At 52.3% G+C, this 19,577-nt stretch overlaps 1 protein-coding gene across 1 annotated transcript; it reads right to left on the bottom strand.

Moving 5' to 3' along the window:
- Positions 1–475: 475 nt before the first annotated feature.
- spg11 (SPG11 vesicle trafficking associated, spatacsin) lies at positions 476–19,456 on the bottom strand. The gene is made up of 40 exons (XM_085415042.1): positions 19,087–19,456; positions 18,411–18,598; positions 18,109–18,336; positions 17,345–17,555; positions 16,866–17,003; positions 16,338–16,735; positions 15,921–16,066; positions 15,583–15,715; positions 15,110–15,265; positions 14,850–15,025; positions 14,566–14,742; positions 14,169–14,240; positions 13,927–14,054; positions 11,711–11,919; positions 11,447–11,642; positions 11,003–11,206; positions 10,680–10,786; positions 10,434–10,579; positions 10,158–10,322; positions 10,004–10,070; positions 9,515–9,677; positions 9,197–9,405; positions 8,806–8,914; positions 8,442–8,601; positions 8,019–8,300; positions 7,521–7,721; positions 7,300–7,407; positions 6,811–6,976; positions 6,510–6,724; positions 5,514–6,249; positions 4,583–4,728; positions 4,261–4,465; positions 3,991–4,131; positions 3,444–3,577; positions 3,035–3,154; positions 1,827–1,995; positions 1,644–1,720; positions 1,336–1,491; positions 957–1,108; positions 476–877 (listed from the first exon to the last, which is right to left on the bottom strand). The coding sequence occupies exons 1-40, from the start codon at positions 19,299–19,301 to the stop codon at positions 703–705; spliced, it is 7,284 nt and encodes a 2,427-aa protein (XP_085271168.1). The 5' UTR covers positions 19,302–19,456; the 3' UTR covers positions 476–702.
- Between the last annotated feature and the right edge of the window lie 121 nt (positions 19,457–19,577).

Here is a 19,577-nt window from a genome sequence, read left to right on the forward strand (position 1 = left end):
CACCTGTGCACCACCTCTATTTTCTATTCCTCTACAGAGACATGGTATGCAGTGGGGACTGTGAGATGTCATGCATGTCTCCTTTTTGAAGTTATTCACTCAGTTTCCAGAACTGAAAAATGAAGCCAATGCTAAAGTGCTAAAAGCTGCAGTTCCTCTAATGTCCACTAGGGGCTCCAGCAGCGAGCCAGGCCCCTGGTCGAGACAGCTCTGGCCTCTGTGGGTAGCTCCAATCTTCATAACTGTGCGGTGGTGAGTCAGCGGTCTGAATGGTGTTTATGCTGAAGGTTTGCATTATTAGGGGCGTGGCCTGACAGGTGGATGGTGGCAGAGGAGGCTGTAATGAAATGCACTGCGTTTATGCTGCTGGAGCATTTTTAGTTAAGTGTAGTGAAAGATGTCTGAGTGAAAGTCGAGATTTATCTGATCTTACTGAACACGGACGCGCTGGAGTTACAGGAAACACCCAAAGTAGTTGAAAGAGCATGTTTAATGTTCACGTTCATGTGTTTCTACAAAGACTTTGTGCTTATTTAACCACCGATGAGCCAGGAAACTAAATCCTGGTCACCCAGTGAGAAAGAAATCATCCATCAGGTGAGAAGGACACACGGCATTTTTCTACTAACACATCCTGTACATCCACAGTGTTTCCTGTCGTTGGCGGTTATTGATCACGACGATGCTGCGGCCAGGCAACGATCAGCTGCCCAGCCTGTCGCTCAGGTAGCTCGACGTCTTGGCGTCCTGCAGCAGCATCTTGGTGATGTCGTGCAGGTTCTGCTGGTACGCCAGCCTGTAGCGGCTGTACACGTCGTCGCAGTAAGTCAGCAGGCGCTTGACGTTGGAGGTGACGCTGCCGGGAGCGCCGTCCAGCCTGAAACACACACACTGCAGGTCAGTCCACGTCAAATTTTGGCTGTTGTCAGGTCGTTTTTCTGTGGTAGGAGTCTTACTTTTTGAAAATGTCCTCAAACAGGGTGGAGGTGAGCGGGCGGTGGCGTTTGAGCTCTTCCAGGTAACCGAAGTCTCCGTTCAGGACGACCTTCTGGTACAGAATCTCCGCCCAGTCCGGACTGTAGCCGTACGCCTCCGACACCACGAACACCTGAGACACAGGAAACACCGTCATGGCGGCTCCGCCGATAGTACGCAACATTAGAACCACCTCCCGAGTCCCGGGATCACATGTGGAGAACAAATCAACAGCTTGAACTTTTCTTCAAGTCCTTAAATTTGAAGCGCCCTGCTTCCAACCAATCAGCTTCAAGAAGTGATGGAGTTGCTGCTTCAGACAGGTGGAGGTTTGTGGAAGGAAGGACAACAGGAACCCACCTGGTAGCACCGCGGCAGCGCCATGGCGGCGCTCAGCAGCTCAGCAGGTCGCAGGTTGATGATGCGCAGGTCTGATCCCTGATTCAGGAAGTGGAGCTGAAGAGCGACCAGCTTAGCTGTGCGGATGCAGCGAGTCGCCTGACGCACACACGAATCCTGACACACACACACACACACACACACACACACACACACGCACACACACACACACACACACACACACACACACACACACACGCACACACAGAGTCAGGTCCTCTCAGGACGTTAAAGACAGGAACAGGAAGCTGTGGGAGGAGCTCGGGTACCTTGGAGAAGCTCTCTGCCGCGTCCTTCAGCAGACCCAGCACTTTGGCCAATGAGCTCTTCAGCTCCGGCGTGATGACTGAAACACAGGAAGTAAGACTGGGATCAGACCAGAGGAAAGAACCAATCGTGGAGGCTTTGGTGAGTTTTTGGCGTTGGCCGGCTCTCAGCGGGCGCTCGCTCACCCCAGGCCTGAGACTCGATCATCTTCAGCTGCGTCCTGGCGGCTATTTCGTGGTTTTCTCCGATCTCCCTCCTCATGGTGAAGCACAGTGCCACCATGTTGTACTTCTCACTGTCTGCGGGGAGGCAGCGCTTTATGTAGTCCAGCAGAGCCGACTTCAGACTGGAGCTCTGCAGCGAGGGAGCGAGCGACAGCGTGAGTTCACTCGACTTATGGACACGCTGCAGGATGTTTCCCCATCCAACTGTTCCAGACCAACAACTCTCTGCAGTGCTCTCACATGTACCCAGGTAGAATCATCAGTAATTAGTTATTATAGACCTGTTTCTACTCTTTCCTGTCACCGCCCTTACAGTGAGAGCCAGTCAGGGTTGTCTATGAAGGTCCTCAGTCGTCCCGCTCATCGTCGTCTGAGGAGCCTGGAGAGAAAAAGCGTCCGGACTTCTTTAAGTTTCCTTCAAGACTTTTAATCCGAGAAGCTTCTTCAGTTCTCAGAGGAACTGTGTCATCTGTGTCCACTGTGAGCGACCATCTTTGAACAGAGGGCGGGGCTTACAACACCAGCTGTCTGCCACCTATAATCCAGTTCTGAGATCCTTCCCAGGCGCCTTAACGCCCACTCACATCCTGGGCCTTCTGACCTCAGTGAGTCACATGATGGGGCCAGGTTTCACCTGAAACCCTGGCTGATTGTGACCCACACCTGTTTTCACACCTTGGCTCGTGTGATTAGGTAGAGGATCAATAGGGGGTCCGTGACCCTCTTGGGGGGACACTCCCACAGGGCTTAAATCTGGGACGGTTTCTCTGTACAGCTTCTCGGATGAAACGTCTCCAAGGAAACTTAAAGTCCGGACGCTCTTCTTTCCAAGGTCCTTAGACCAGTGAGTCAGAACCAATCAGAGCGCAGGAACAGCTCTTACTGAAGTCATCCATGAGCTGAAGCTCAGCAGATTCAGCTGCGCTTCTTCTTGATCTCTGCTGATTTTAATCCTTCGTTGGTTTAACAGGTCAGGTTCTTGATTGGCTCTCACTCGTGTGCAGACTCGCTCGTCTCAGCAGCAAATCTCTGAACTTTCTCTGAGGAACAGGCTGCACGCTGACCTGAGATCAGTTAGAGCTGATCCACATTCAAAAGCAACTCTGTGTGTGTGTGTGTGTGTGTGTGTGTGTGTGTGTGTGTGTGTGTGTGTGTGTGTGTGTGTTGACCTGTCCTCTGTCCGTGTCCACCTTCTTCCTCAGCAGCATCTCGAAGCAGTGGTTCTGATGCAGCAGATCGAAGACGTACGTCATCTCGTTATACCTGCCGATACCTGTCAGCAGACGGACCTGCACACACACACACACACACACACACACACACACACACACACACACACACACACACACACACAGGAAAACTTACTTTTTTTCGTCTGTAATCCAACTTTGAACCCAGTAACTGAGTAGAAAGTATCCACGGCTGGTTTGTGTAATGATAGTCACTCAAATCACTCAAGCATTTTTTTCTATCAACTGGCACGACGTGTACACACCGGGACGCTACGACGCAGTAATTAACATGCGTGCAGCAGCACCAGCATGAAGGGGAACAGTGGATCTGTGTTTGGGAGCTCACCAGCAGGCTGTAGTGCCCTCCTGGAGCCAGGTAGGTGTGGCTGAGGTGACGGGCGGCTTGGAGCACTCTCACGATCCCCTCCATGTTGCAGGTGAGACTGAAACAGTCGTGCGCCACGATCAGCAGCTCCACAACTACAGGAGACAAAAAGGAAGGGGGCTTGCAGTTCTTTTCAAAATAAGACGCCGAGCCTCGTAAAACCACCTCCCAGCTGGAAATGGAAGAACTTGAAGCATCCTGATCAGACTCTGAAAGTCCAACCGCACATGTGCAAAACTCATCCCACAGTTTTATTATCACAGTTTGTCATATGAAGCTTTTATACTTTGTCACTGTTTATGAGTACGTGTGTAAATGTGCATTAGTGTGCATGACAGGACGAAGCCATAACAAGGTAAACATTAAAATCAAGAACATTTCATGCTTCTTATTCAGAAACCAACACTGTTCATTTGCTTTGTGGCCTCTTGGGGGCAGCAGAACACAACAAAACAGCTCTTTACACTCGAGGTGTATTTGTGTGCGCGCGCATGTGTGTTTGTCGTACTGCAGTTCAGGTCCCTCAGAGGAACAGAGTTGAGGTGCTCCAGCAGTTTGAGTCCCACCAGGTTCGGGTCGTCACATAGTTTGATCAGCTGCACCAGCGCGTCCCTGCCCTCCAACGGTCTGAAAATGTGCTTTTCCACCACTAACACACACACACACACACACACACACACACACACACACACACACACACACACACACACACACACACTACCTGGATGCTGAGGCCTAACACTGGAGAACTTTTCAAACCTGAGACGTGCTCTCTCACCTGGCTGCATCTCCTGGGTGGAGGCCAGCAGCGCCTGAACCATAGCAGAGGAAATGAGCTCAGCCACGGCGTCTGCAGACAGACCCTGAGCTTTGACGAAGGCCCGAGCCTTCCTGAAGCGCTCCGGCTGCTCGGACAGCAGCAGCTTCTCCAGCACCGAGCAGGGCTCCTCCCTGCAGATGCTGCTGAAGGAGCACTGCAGCTCCTGAGGAGACGGGGTCGGACACTCCGGTAAACTTCACACAGTTTTATAAAGAAACGAGCAGAGCAGACGGTTCTGCAGGAACGTTATCAAATCACCCGACGGGAGCCGGTTAGATACCTTGGAGAGCTGGTAGAGGCTGAGGACTTGTTTGCAGTAGTTGTTGCCATGGCGGCACTGATCCACCAGTTTCTGGAGCTGGACGGCGACCTCATCTTCGGGGAGGGGGAGCATCACAAAGGAGGACAGGCTGCTGACTGAGGGAGCTGGAAAAGATGGTATTCATACTGTAATTACTGGATTAAAAACAATAACAGTTTGTGCCCAGCGTGTAAACTGCTGCCCGCATCGAGTCCTACGTGTATTTATGAGCTGCTCTGCCACCGACTCGTCTCAGATTTGAACCCTTGTGGTGTGTTCGGGTCAAAAACGAACCCTAGGTGTGTGGCAAACAAGTGTATGGGAATCCTGAGGACAACACAAGGATGGAGAGGATTTCTCATGGCAGTTAAAGGTCAAAGGTCGTTGAGTTCGGTGGCCTCGGGATCTCATCTCTGCCTTTTCTGGATAATGTGGTTCTGCTGGGTTCATCGAGCGACGACCTCCGACTGCACTTCCATGAGCTGAAAGGACGACACCACAGATGGAAGCAGCAGGAAGTGGAGCTGCCGTTCCTCCACAGCTGAGGTGGTTCGGGGATCTGACCGACATGTGTCCTGGATGAACCTAGGTCAGGTGTTTTTGGGGCATGTCCAACCAGGAGGAGAGCAGCACAGACCCAGGACAGAAACACAACATTACCAAGCTGGGAGAGGGTCGCGTGGGTGGTTACCGTTACTGCTGACCCCAAAGACAAAGACTTGGACAGATGGGAGAAGATGGACGGATGCATGTTGTCCTATTACACGAGTAGTTGGAATGCAGTTGAGAAAAATAAATATACAGCATCAAAAGCTTCAATATTTTGTGCTTAATTAAAAAAATCTGTTTTCTGGAAGTTCTGCTCGGAGGATATGTGCTTTATGTGAACTGAAGGTCAGAGGTCACTTACAGCTCGTGATGCTTGCCCTCGCGGGAGCTTCAGAGTCGTCCTCCGGCGGTTCGTCGCTCAGCTCTCCGGATGCCAGGCCTCGGCAGCGCAGCACCAGCCACACGTCCGGGTGGTACAGGGAGAAATAACGGCACACCCGGCTGGCTTCATGGATGCTGCCGTCGTCTAACAGCTGACCAATCAGAGCGGCCAGAACGCTCCTCTCCTCTGGACTCAGCGCCGACTCAGCATTAGGCTCCACCTGCTCGTCGGAGGGACCGGGCAGTCCCTCCAGCGCGAGGTACCCCTCGGTGTTCAGCTGAGTTATGTTGGAGAAGGAGAACTCCTTCATCAGCGCCTTGTGCGTGTTCATTTCAGGGTTGACGGCCGGCGGCGGCAGGTTAAAGACGCTCTCCTTCTCCATGGCGACGGTAAGGATGCGTCTGCGGATCCGGCTGAGCCACTGCTCTTTCTCCAGGCTCTCCAGTTTGTCCACGGGAGCCGGGGTGATCCGGGAGAGCCAGTGGGCGGTGAGCCCGAGCAGCAGGCAGTGCTCCTGGATGTCCAGCAGGTCCTCCGGAGCCTCCAGAGACCCTGGAGCGCCGGCCTCAGCCTGCGACAGGAAGAACTGGGAGGCGGGGTCTGGATCGGTGGCGTCGGCCTCCAGCTGCTCGTGACATTTCTTCCAGAAGCCGGCGCGGGTCTCGAATCTGCCCCACTGCCGCTTGGACCTCTGAGAGCTCACCTCCTGAAGGAGCTGAAGGAGAACCGAGGGAAGCTGCTGTTAACTTTAAAGGGAAGCGTCTCAGATTCCTCAGCCACACAGCACAAAGACTTTATACTGGGTAAACTGGGCCACATTTACAACAAACCAAACAGAGGAAATAGAGCTCGACTCTCAGTGGTGTGCAGGACCTCTCGTCTTCTGTGTCAGTAAATCAGTTTTTGAGACGTCACAGATAAATGATAGATTTTAAAGCATGCACGAAGAAGACCGAGTGTGCAGGTGGGTCGCACCTGGCTGAGCAGCAGACGGTGCACGGGCAGGCCGGCCAGCTGGGCCACCTGTCGCGCCTGGCTGTAGCACCCGCTCGCTTGCAGAGCGTCTACGGTCGCCTGGAACTCCTCCTGCTGGACGGAGGGAGAACTGCTCTGCAGGAGCCTGGGAGATATGCTGACCTCTGACCCCTGAAGCAACTGACTCAGCTGGTTCAGCTTCCTGAAATCTGGACCTTCAAATGAAAGAGAAAATGAGAAACTCAGGTTCTTCCAGAGAGTTGATGAAGCGGGTAGCTGCAGACCGTCGGGCACAGCTCACCGTTGGATTTGAGGAGTTTGTCGACGTCGGCAAGGAGCTGCAGCAGCCGGTGGATGTCGTACTGCGAGGAGCAGCGCTGCAGCATCGTGAGGAGCAGCACCGAGGCCTGGCTCTCAACCCACTGCAGGGGGAGGCCACCAGGGGGCGCAGGACCACCGTTTCTCAGCTACATAAGGAGAGAGGCAGATTAGAGACCCTTTGTTTAAAAAGCTGCTGGGTCGGGCTTCTGTCCCTGAATGACCCATCAGTTCAGAGCAATAATCACCAGCATCTACTGGAACAGCAGCAAGTGTGAGAAATCAGTTTGTAAGTAGCTGACAAATGTGACGTAGACAGAGTAAAAGTTAAAAACAGAAGCTCAGTTCTCGTGGTCGCTAACAGATGATGAGGAAAAACATGCGTTCAGGTAAACTAAAGGACGGATGGACTGATGAGGAAGGCCTGTCTTTGTCTTTTGTGTCGGGCACTGGAGCAGTCGGCCGGACTCACAGCGATGAGGGTCCGTTGGAAGTCCAGCAGCTTCGACTTGGCCTCAGCGAAGTTTCTGTAGTCGCAGCACAGCTCAAACATCCTGAGCACCAACACCAGAGGACAGTCCTGAGAGTCAGACGGAAAAACAACGAGTTTGTTGTTTTTCTGATGCGACGAAGTGTTGAACGTTGACCACAACTGCAGCGGTCAGACCAATGGTGACTGAGGCGTGTTTTTACCTTCTGGAAGAGCTCGAAGCCTCGCAGGAGGGGCCTCACGAGGCTCCGGCCCAGGAGCGTCTTCCAGATGATGGAAAGGTCGTGCACGGTCCATTCGTGATGCTGCGGCGCCTGAGCCAGGTGGGAGGTGGCTTCCTTGGCGGTGACATCATCGACAGAGGTCAGCACCCACACACAAAGGCACGGCAGCAGCTCTGCTCCCTGAAAACATCAGGTTTCGAACATGTTTGTACTGCGGTACATGCATCCCAGAGGAGCCTGTACAGGTGAAGGTGCAAACAGCACTCTCTCTGAGCACTTGCTCAAGTTTTACGCAACTTGTTTTCCACTGTTCATGCTCCACTGGATGCATCAGAGAGTAACTTGCTCCGATGTATCGTAGCACAGATCAAACCACCAACCTACCGATTAGCAAACGGCCTGCTCTACCTCCTGAGCTGAGCCCTGTAACTTTGATAATGACTGGAAAGGATAGCTGGGTGTGTTTCGCTCCCTTACCTGCATGCAGGCAGCCAGTACCGCCAGCGTCGGGCAGCGCTGCACCAGCGCCTCCTGCAGGAGGTATCTGCAGGGTGCCGGCTCCTCCTGGCTCTGCAGGAGCACCTGGAACATCTCCCCAGGGCGCTCCGGGCTCCCTGAGACCGCCTCCTCAGTTCTCAGAACCGAATGCTGCTCATCAGAGTCGCAGCTCTTCCGCTTACAGTAAACCTGCAGGTCCTGAAACGCCAAGCTCAGGTGGGCCTGGAGGGTGGGGCCAAACTGAGCTGCTAGCGACCTCACCTGGAGGAAGAACCAGACGTAGATGTTTGAGAGAGATTAATGTTTATGAACCTGCAGGGCCAGGCTGACCGTGCAGAGGGTGCTGCTGTGTGTGTGTGTGTGTGTGTGTGTGTGTGTGTGTGTGTGTGTGTGTGTGTGTACCTGCTGAGGCGGGAAGTTGTGCAGTTGGACAAATAACAGGAAGTGGATGAACTGTCCGTCATGGGCACAGTGGGCGGGGTAAACGGAGCTCAGCTGCAGGTTGTGGAGCTGACAGAACTGAACGGCCAGCGCCCACTCCTGAGCCGCCTCGTACGACGACCTGACACACACACACACACACACAGAAACCTCAGCCTGTGTTTAAGGTGTATGAAGTGCCCATTTAACCTTTACACAAAAACAGGAAGCAAGCCTTGTACTTCCTGTTTAAAAAATACTTCAATAACACAATAAAAGTCTATTTCAGACATTTCCGAGCTGCAGAGCACGTCACACTACAATGCATCAACGAGGCGGGGCTGACCTGCTGATGCCTCTCTGCTCCAAACTGTCTGTTACTGCAGCTTCCAGGTAACCAATCAGCTCCTCTGCTGCTCCAGGCTCCGCCTCCACCAGTTTCACACCTTTAGACACTTAATGAGACAGCAGAGGGGAAATGTAAAAGCAAACACCTGCAGTTCCTCTAATGTCCAGCAGAGGTGCCACAGTGAGTCCATGTTCAAACTACAGCCTGATAGAAAAAGCTCATTTTCCCCCATTTGAAGGCATCGGCTACTTCCTGTTCACCTCTCAGTTTCCTTCCTGCTCAGTCAGCATTTTGCAGGTTAAACTCAACTGTGTGTGTGTTTGTGTGTGTGTGTGTGTGTGTGTGTGTGTGTGTGTGTTTGTGTGCGTGTGAGTGTGCGTGTGTGTACCCAGAGTGTGCAGATGCTGTGTCGGGCTGCTGTGTGTGTTGCGTTGGTTCCAGTGCTGCAGGATTGCGTTCATGGCTCTGATGTCGACCCTCAGCTTGAGGCTGCAGACTCCCAGCAGCTCACAGAAACAAACGGCGGCCGACGCCACAGACGGCGCATTGAAACGCTGCAGGGCCGACCTGGACGCTCGCCGCGAGGCCTCCTGCAGCCTGGGACACATGACGCTGATGCTTAGCAGAAGGACGATGTTCCTGCGTGGTGTCCTCGCACCATTACACTTTCCTCACAGAAGCTCTGAAACGAGCGTGCGGTACTCACGTTAGCCTGACGTCCCCGCTGCCGCTAAGCTGCTGGACGAGGAAGGTGGCGTAGGCGAAAGATGGCCGACCGTGGTGGAGGAAGTAGAGATAGTCCAGATTCTCTTTTAGAGCGAACCTTTGGACCAGGTGAGGGCTGGAGAAGTGAGGCAGCTCTGATGTTTCTGTGGAGAATCATCACAAACAGGAACATTTAAAATCTTACAACATGTCAAACGTCTTCAGCTCATCCTCCGCCACATGCACCGCCTTCACGACCTCTGCTCCTTGCAGCTTCACCTTTCCACCTGTCTCCCTTCCTCTACAGCACCTCCCCCTCTGCAGGGTATCTTTTACCTGCTTCCTACTCTCACCACAGATCACAGTCACACTCAATTTAAAGAAAACATCTGTTTTCTGCTTCTCAGTTTCCAAAGTTCAGAGGTTTTTGGTGGTGGGGCTTCCTGTCACCACCTGAGCCGTGACCTTCGTGCTGGCTTTCGGGTCTTACCTGTGGAGTTGAGGGTGTTTGCTGCCTGCCAGCCAAACAGCCTGGACGGGTCCAGAGGGTGGAGGGACTGGAAGGAAACACCAACGGGCCGTCAGAATACCGACAATAACGAGGTGAATACTAATGAGCTGGCAGGTGACGGGTGGGCGTTTACCTGCAGCAGGTGGTACACGGAGATGTCGGAGGGCGGGCCGTTTCCTCGGGGGACGGCAGGGAACAGGGCGGCCCTCAGTTTGGGATGTGGGGCCAGCGCCATCTTCAGCAGCTGTGGGTCGACCGTCCTCTCTGACCTGCCTGACCTTTGACCCTGAGCCATCACCTGAAAGCACGGCGAGGAAACACTTCATCCTCCACCCTTCTTCATGTTTAACACCTGTCAGGGTTTTGTTTCCACACAGAGCAGCAGCTTCCTGACAGGAGCAGAGTTTACCTGGTCAATTCCTCCGGGGGCGAACATGATGGCGGCCAGCGTCAGCAGACTGTGACCCTCTAACAGCAGACTGCTGAGAGACGCCTGGCTGCCAGGTAATAACACCTGAGCACTGGTTAGACTGGCCTGGAACACCAGTCCTGGATCTGCAGCAGAGAACGAGGACAAAGCACGATGAAGAAAGGATTGAGGAGCGAGGAGGACGAGGAACGCGCTCAAACTGAGAGCGCAGAGTTCGGTTCCCACCTGACAGATCTCTGGTGATCTCCTGGATCCGCACCAGCATCTCGAACCAGGGCTGCCGCTCAGAGAGGCTCTGACTGCTCAGGAGGGAGCAGTTTCTGGGGGTCAGTCTGTGGACAGGAGGCCAGAGCTCATAATGGGGTCACCATAAGGTCGACCCAACAACAACACATACGGAGACAAACCCAGCAGTCATGTGACGCCCTATGAGTTTGGCAACAGTGAGAAGGAAAAACTCCCTTTTAACAGGAAGAAACCTCAGACAGAAGCAGGCTCAGGGAGGGGCGGGGCCATCATCAGCACTTACATCACATCATATCACACACCTGTAGTGCTCCAGGTAGGTGTAGAGCAGGTACTGAAGGTTGTGCTCCAGACAGAAGGTGATAAAGACGCCGTGGAGGTCGAGCCCGAGGGGGGAGCGGTACTGAGGGATGGGAGGAGAAGAAGACATCACGCCTCCACCCTGAGCCAACCTCCACAGCAGCTGCTCCAGGTGTGCCAGCTCGTCCGGGATGAACACGCCTCTCCTGCAGGAAATAAAACCCTGTGGTTATTTTCTTGCACCGTGCCAGCTGCACAGCTGATATGCTGGTTGGTATCAGGCTAAACTGGAGACGGTGGGCGTGCGGTGTCCCGGTGTACACGGGAGCTTCTGGTCACGTCTGTGTGGTCAGAGTTTGGTCTTTTGGATGCAGGTGACCTCATCGCTGCTCACAGTGGAGCTGTGATGAACCAGGACACCTGTGCACAAACGTCTGTGTTTGTACCTGGCCAGCAGGTCCAGGATGTTCTCCCTCATGTAGCTGCTGCAGGCCGTGCTGTCGTTCACCAGTTCTGGGGTTAAGTCCGGCCACCGGGGGGTGCCAGAGGTCTCCGTATTCTGGATCCAGTCGACCACGCGGCGCTGGTCGTGCAGGGCGGTCAGATAACGCCACAGCACTGAAGCGTCGCAGGCTCTGAGCTCTAACGGAGAAAAGGAGGTTAACACTGAACGGAGACTTATTAGAATCTGACCCCGACCCGGGTTCTACCTGCGTGCTGCAGTCTGGACAGGAGGACGGCTGTCCGGCAGCTCTGGTCCCAGTTCTTCACCCAGTCCAGTCTCAGTGTCCTCCAGAGACCCCCCCGCTCCTCCTCCTCGTCTTCCCGAGGCCTCCTCTGCACCTCCAGCTCTTTCAGAACCTCCTCACCGCCTCCCTCCTTACGAGCCATCCGAACAGTCCCGGAAAGTTTTTGGATTCTCAAAGTCAAAAACAAAGAGTTTGTGTTTACTCAGAGGTTTAACGTCTGAAAGAGTCGAGGGGCGGGTTAGAGGAGATAAAGAGAGAATTCGGAGGGTTCAGAGGAGGGCAGGTAACAAAAACAGAGCCGAAACAAAGCAGCTGAGAGCAGGATGGGGATGTTTGTAAGATGAAACAGGAGGCTGAGGAGGAAGCTGAGGAGAATTAATGTCTGTTCGTCCTTCATAACCACGGTGGGAGGAAGCAGAGTCAGAGCATTTATAATGCAACTACCTGACCAATAATATGGCTGCTGTGAGGTTACCGTGCCAACAGACTGTCCAGTCAAATTATAGCATTGTGATTGGATGTCACAGATTAGCAGGTGTCTGTGTGATGCTCGCAGTCTGCTGGCTCCACAAACAAACATGGCGGTTAAACATGAAGCTTTAAAACCAGCTGATTGCCTGACGGTGAATGTGCCATTTTCCATTTACAGTTTATGCATCTACACGACAGCAAAGACCTCCGAGGAATATTCAGACCTGATTTTCCATAAATGTGTTCACAGTGTTTGAGATCAAATGTGAAATAATGTAATATTTGACTGCTTTATGATGACTGGTATGATGAAGCCCATCAGCCAACGTGGATGTTTTTACTGATGGAAGCTGATAGAGCAGAAACTTTGTGTATTTTTCAGTTAGAAGTAAACTAGGCTTTCAGCGTGACCACAGTCACATCACAGACTGTGGAAAAGTCTGAAACTCCTCACATTAGTCCCACCTGTAGGATGGAGCCCTTACACATCTTACCCAGGTGTTACCTATGACTAGGGCTGCCACGATTAGTCGACTAGTCACGATTAGTCGACTATCAGAATCGTCGACGACTGATTTAATAGTCGACGCGTCGTTTGAAGCTTTGTAAGATCCTGAAAGCCGCAGGAATAAGTAGCAGGATTTAAGAGTGTAATAACGGACTGAAACAGAAGATGGCAGCACTGCATATACAAGGATGTCAGCTGCCGTTAAACCCCGAAGAAGAAGCTGTGTCCCAGAATTCATAGCGCAGCCCTGCTCAGTTTCCAACAATGGCGGTAGCTAGTTAGTTTTAATATTACTCTTATTATTCTTTCTGGGTCACAAAATAAACGTTTAACATATTTTCAGGCAGGAATGTAGCTGTGTAAACCTCAAATATCTGCTCAGTTTATCAAGACACCGCATATTTTCAAAAGCGCTCCGACGTTTTCGGAGACGTCTGTTACCCACTAGCTCGATAGCGAGCCGGGGGCTAGGCTAACTAGAGCCGTGAGAACACCGGACTCCCGGCTTCAAACCCACCGCCGTCTTTCACTACTCAGGTTAAACATGATATATGAGTCACTTAGATAACTTAAAATGTTGTTGTTTGGCTTTTTTTTAGTATTTTATTTGTTCCTGAGTAAATCGGTTTGTCTGAGATTAAAGTTATAGTTTTTACACAGCTGAATAAACGTCAAGCAGACAGCTGATTATCAGAAGTGTGAGATGCTGGAGAATATACTCCGGTGTCCTGTTATATTTTAGATAGCAAGGAGTTTATTAAACTTCACCGAAACAATCTGCAGATTTCATTAAAAATTAATAAACTATCATCTTGTCTTTATTTTTAGTTAGCACCTTAAACACTTAAAGCTGTAAGCTAATGAGAGTTATATAAGAGCAGATGCTGCTGGTGCAATAAGCTGTACGTTTACGTCCAATGGATGATGATCTGACTAGTCGACTATCAAAATAGTCACAGCCCTACCTATGACCCTGAAAAAGCTCAGGATTTAGCTGTAAGCTGTAACATCTGTGCAGCATACTAACTACTAGGTCGGCTTCCAGAAGCTGACCAATCAGAAAGAAGCAGGTTTTTGGGTGGGCGGTGCATAAAGAGACAGGAGCTAACACGTCCACAACACAGACGTCTGCAGTGTGACAGAGAGCCACTCTGATTGGTGGAACTCTGTGCTGTGGATTCAGCAAGCAGCTGTTTACCCTTGATGCGAGGTACTTCCTGTGCAGCGGACAGCCGGCCGCGACCCCAGCTTCTCCATCTCCCCGATGAACTCGACACTCTCCTTCTCTTCCTCTGGGAAGTAACTCCGACTGGACAGCTCATCCACCTGTGCAACAAGTAGGAACAGTTTAGAGGTCGGACGGGGACGAACGTAAACATTCACAGAAACAAACGGAGAGCATGCTTCAAAGTAAAATAGCGGGAAACACGCCACACTCACCATCAGCTCCCTCAGCTCCTTGTCATCCGTGTGGAGGCAGATAAGGTGGAGCTGCTGCTTCACACTGAAACCCTGCAAACCCAAACACAGACCGCTCAGCCTCGATGCAAAAAGGATCGACGAATCGGCTCGCAGAGCCGGGGTCCAGGCCCCGCTCCGTTTGAGACTGTGGACTCAGAGTCTCTGTGACATCATACAGATCCCAGAGCAGATAAACTGGCCCACAGGCTTTACTCCTACACCCGCGGCCACATTATTAGAAACGTTGGTCGTGTTTGCTCAAACAGGAGATAAAAAACAATCGGTACTTTTGTCTTTACTTCTCTTCTATGAGGCTCATCTTTGCTCTTTTCCTGATAACCTGTAGTTGAATGTGTGTGATGTCAGCTGCTCTCACCATGTTGGCGAGGAGCGTGTTGGCGGTCTGCAGGTCTCGGCGCCGCAGGCAGGAGGAAACTTGCCGCAGACCCTCCCTCCTCAGAGCCGGCAGGTGACATTCGGGCCGGTTCTGCCTCCGCAGGACTGCCTGAGCTCTTGGGATCTGATTGGTCAGGATGGACTGATGGACCACTTCCTGCAGCATGAACACAGAACAACACTTTTCAGATTTTCACACATTTTTTTAGCATCACAGGAAGGTTACTGCGGTTATGGGACCAAAGAAAAACGTCTAAATCTGACCTCTGCTGAGAGCTGCTCCCACTCGTCCCGCTGAGCCTCCTCCTCGGCCGGAGCCGCAGCTCTGGTAGCCGACACATCGGGCCCTGCAGCCCAGGGGAATCTCTTCATGTAGCTCCTCAGCTCGGCGACGTATCGATCCAGAACGTTCATGCAGCTCTGCACGCCCGAGTCCTCGTCTGCAGACGCAGCAGAGCAGCGTCAACTCGGACACCTGTATTAATGCTCTGTGTGTGTGTGTGTGTGTGTGCTTGTTCTCTTACGGTGTGTGTTGGACAGCACGGAGCGGATCTGCGTGTTCACGAAGCTCAGGGTGATGTTGAGCAGCTGCTCGGAGAACTGTCGGCTCTGAGCTTCGCTGTTCGAGTCTCTGACGGCCGAACACAGCAGGTCTAAGGCGGGACACAGCTCCTGCACTCCTGCAGGGGCGACGGCTCGTTACACACAGGATATCACAAAAAAATAAGAAATCAGGAAGGGGACAGATATTTGTATCACAGCAGTTTACCTCTAAGATTATGTGTTTTCTGATGTTACAGACTTGTTGTTAAACTGAACGATGCTTTGTGCTGTTGCTTCGTGTAATAAGCACCAACAAACTCTTTCCTGAACTCGTTTCAGGGAAAGTTGTTTTGGAAGATTTGCATTCAACGGCATCCACGTGCATCTGCGAGCAGTTTGCACGCTTCTCTGCTTGTGATCTAAAACGTGTGCTTGTAACGTGGCGTGCACGTACTGTCTGTGAGGCTCAGCGTGGAGGCGGCGGGCTGATCAGCAGAGCTGAACGCTGCCGCCGGAGGGTTCAGGACGTTTTCTTTGCTCTTCAGGTAGAAATCGACCGTGTCCAGCTGACGGTTCTTCAGTCCAGTCTGTGCAACAACAAAGAAGACAAACTGTTTGATGCAAATGTCATAAACAGTGGAAACAAAGTAGAATTTGTTTTTACTTTTCTTAATGAATAGATAACAGAGTTTTTTGTTTCAGGATTTTCTCTCTCACAGAACCATCAAAGATCTCAAAAATGTTTTCCTGTGATCAGAACCAGGTTTAATTAGATATACAGCTGTTTGCTACCTGCAGGGCGTGGATGGGGATGGAGCAGCGCCCCCAGCTGTTCAGGTGGCAGACTGCGTCCACTGTCGCCGCGCTGCCGAACAACATCAACCGGCTGAGCAAGTCCTGCTGCGATACGGAGAACAGGACCTGGAACACACCGGCCTCTGACACACACACACACACACACAGGATGTGAGGTTACTGGAGGCGGGGCTTGCTGATTTGATGCGGTCCCTGCCGTCTTTCCTTTCTTTCACAGAAACACGAGCTGTCAGGTGATCGCGCTGCTTCGACACAAACTGCAAGTTTTTGAAAATTACTTGGACAAAAAACCAAGTTGGATTCATTTGTGCAGAGTAACCGTGTGAACCTTTGGCGCCCTGTCGGGCTGCTGAGGCCATCACAGCAACAGTGACCTGGAGCGCGGCGACTTACTCTTCAGCAGCAGCCGATGCTGCCGCTCTCCACAGCGCTGGACCGGCGCTGCCTCGCCCGCCGCCTGGTGGTATCTCACGTTCCCGTACTTCATATCCCACAATGCAACTGTGGTCTGTTGGTTTCCCGGGTGGACGAAGGTCAGCAGAGCGGAGAACTCAGAGACGGTGAGCTGAGATGAAGCGGACGATTCGGGGACGGCGAAAGTGACGGTCATCCCCCCCGGAGGCACTCTGCTGTGGGACGAGGATGGAGCCAGGTGGGAGTCCAGGTGGGGGAGGGAGGAGAACCAAGAGGAGGTCCTGGGAGGCTGAGATGAAGAGAAGCAGGAGGAGGAGGAAGGAGCAGTGGCCTGTTTTGCTCTGCTGTACATGGAGTTGAGACGAGCCTCCCAGGAGCTGGAGTTGAGGTCAGAGGTGAAAGGTCAGAGGTGGACCTTTCTCTTCTTAAAATAAATAACTATTTTAACAAACAAAAATCAAGAAAGTTTCGGTCACAGCTCATAAATCCAGACGCTCCGCAGCTTACCGGTCGGTGCTGAAGGTCGCTCCCAGGGCTGAGACGCTGAAGCTGGAGCTCGACAGGCTGTCCTGGTCTCTGGGGTGCTGCGGCTGAAGAGGGGGGCGTGACCGAGGGGCGGCGCACAGCAGGTGGTCCGGAAACATCCTGAAAGACAGATCATGACTCTGAAGTTTGCTCTGTGCCGTCTCTGCAGTGCAGAGCGGGATTAGCTCGCAGACGAGTCGGCGCCATTAGATTTTCCCTGTTTGATGCAGTTAATCGGTTTAATATTCCTCCAGCTGAGCCGGGAACCTCACGCACAGGATCAGAGCGCCGCAGACGAATCCACCCCGCCCTCGCCGTTTCTGCTTCTGTCACCATTCTGAGAATCTTTTCAGCACTTTATGGCTTTAATGTGACGCTTTTCACCTGAATCCCCACAAACAGACTCTAACACAGACACTACTCATCGAGATGCCTTCTACGTCATTGCACTGACTTTATACCTGAAGTAGTGGTTGAGGTCGACGGCGATGGCGGCGTGGGACTGAGTGACGGCCACGGCTGTGCTCAGATCAGCCGACACCTGGAGGAGGCAGAAGGAGGCAGAGGAGGAGAAGGGGAAAGAGGTGAGCTCGTCCTCTGCTGGGCTGGAGCTCAGGTAGGCGGGCAGGCTAACGCTGGCCAGCAGAGTGCCATCAGAGACGCTGCACACAGCTGGAGGGGGTGGAGTTAAAGAAAAGGATGTATGGACAAAAACGAGGCGCTTTATTTCATGCATTCATGAAAGTTACACTGCAAAAAATTTGAGAGGAATGTATTTAAATGCTTCATAAAAAGGAGAACTCCATCATCGATACACATCCCTCTTTCCTGTCTCTTAACTAAAGGGACGCTCTCTTGGACGTGTGCAGAGGACGGAGAGTGGATGATGAAGATGGAGCTGCCAGGCAGGAGGAAAACAGGAAGGCCTCAGAAGAGGTTCGTGGATGCAGCAAAGGAGGACGTGGTACTGGGATGGACCATAACAGCAGCAGCTGCAGGAAGAAATCACCCAGCGATGTCTGTTTTCATGAATTATGTTATTGTTGGGGGATCATCTGCAGGACTTCCACCGCCCGTCAGTGCACATTTGCCCTGATCTCGTGCTATGATGCACTTACTGGTGTTGTGACCTTCTGCACACTGTTACTCGTGCTGACCTGTTTAGGACGGTGTGTGAGTCATGAGCCATGTTCTCAGTGTGTAGCAGTGAGACCGTGAAGGATACATATGAGTCCAGTGGAGCTGAGGGCAAACAGGGTTTCCATGGAGACGCAGTGATGGACAGCAGAGCACGAGACGCTGTCGGCCAGCTCGACTCTGCAGCAGGATAACGTCTGAGGCTCCTCCTCCTCCTGCTGCCACTGTAGCTGCAGCAGCCAATCAGAGTTCAGCAGAGCGCAGCAGCGGGCAGTCACAAAGGACAACACCTGCACCGCCTGCAGCTCGCTCACACCTGGGAGCAAACACTCGGTCAGCTAATGCGACACGTTAATAGCCGCGGGTGGTCTAGACGGTTTTGGTACTCACTGGGGTCCTGGTCTCTGATGGTCTGCAGCAGGCGGTCTGCAGGATACTCACACACACAGAGAACGGAGGTGAAGGCCGACCGCTCAGCCCTGACCTCCAGCAGCTTCAGGTCACCCTGAGATCCCACAGCCAGCAGCCTGAAGCCGCCGACTCCCCGAGAGTGGACGGACACCTCCTCCCACGAAAAACTGTGAGCAGAAAGAAACTTTTAGAAAATCTGCTTGTTTACCTGCAGTCCTGGGCAGCCCTCACTAACCGACACAGCACAGGGAGGACGTCTGCTGACCTCCAGCTGCAGTATCAGCTGTCTTTGGAGGCATTTTACTGGCTTTTTGTCTCCGTTTGTGCAGCTGCACTCCACAGAGAGCCACGCACTGCAGTGCTTCAGCATACAAACACATGTTGGTGTTTTAGTAATACATGCATTTATTTTCAGCCCATTTTCTTATTGTGTGTGTGTCACATTACCCAAATCATGTAGATATTTTAGCAAACATCAAATAGTCAGAAATCACAGTTAAATGTTAGCTGGACAGTGCCAGGAGGAGCTCTGTTTGATGGCTTCTAGTTTAAACAGAGGATGTCTCAGATCCAACGCATTTTAATGTTAAACCAGTTACTCGGAGATTATTCAGCGTTATCACAGTCACTATCTGTGCGGTTCCTGCTGACTCACTCTCGGTAGCTGCCCTCCACTGCAGCCGGAGAAGCCTCTCTGTCCGCCGGGTCCCACACCACCAGCTGCCCCCGGACCCCCAGACATCCGAGCAGGGAGCCTCCAGGAGCAAGCTCGGCTTTCCGTACGTCCGCTACATCACCACAGTGCTGATTTTCCGGGATCACAGCTACCTCCGTGGATCCAGCCTGCAGCCGCTGATCCGCTTCCAACATCTTCGCGAGGTGAACCGGGACCGGAGAAACCGGATTAAAGGTCTAACTGTGAGCTAAGAAGACATTTTAGTTTCAAAAGAAGAATAAATCTGCTGTCGAAGCTCTTTGGATACTTCCTTTTCTCATGTAAACAGCTGCTCGGTTTCAGTTGTCACGTGTGCTGCCTCTACTGTCAGCTGACCTCCGCGGAAACTCATGCGCAATAACGTCATCGTGGATCGATTGCTTTTCCCTGGACCCAGCTCTAGAAAGCGACACGCTAATTGGCTGAGACTA

The sequence above is a fragment of the Rhamphochromis longiceps genome, linkage group LG7 (assembly GCF_057381845.1).
Source record: "Rhamphochromis longiceps isolate RC_006_pf linkage group LG7, R_longiceps_female_GT1.1, whole genome shotgun sequence".
NCBI lineage: Eukaryota > Metazoa > Chordata > Actinopteri > Cichliformes > Cichlidae > Rhamphochromis > Rhamphochromis longiceps.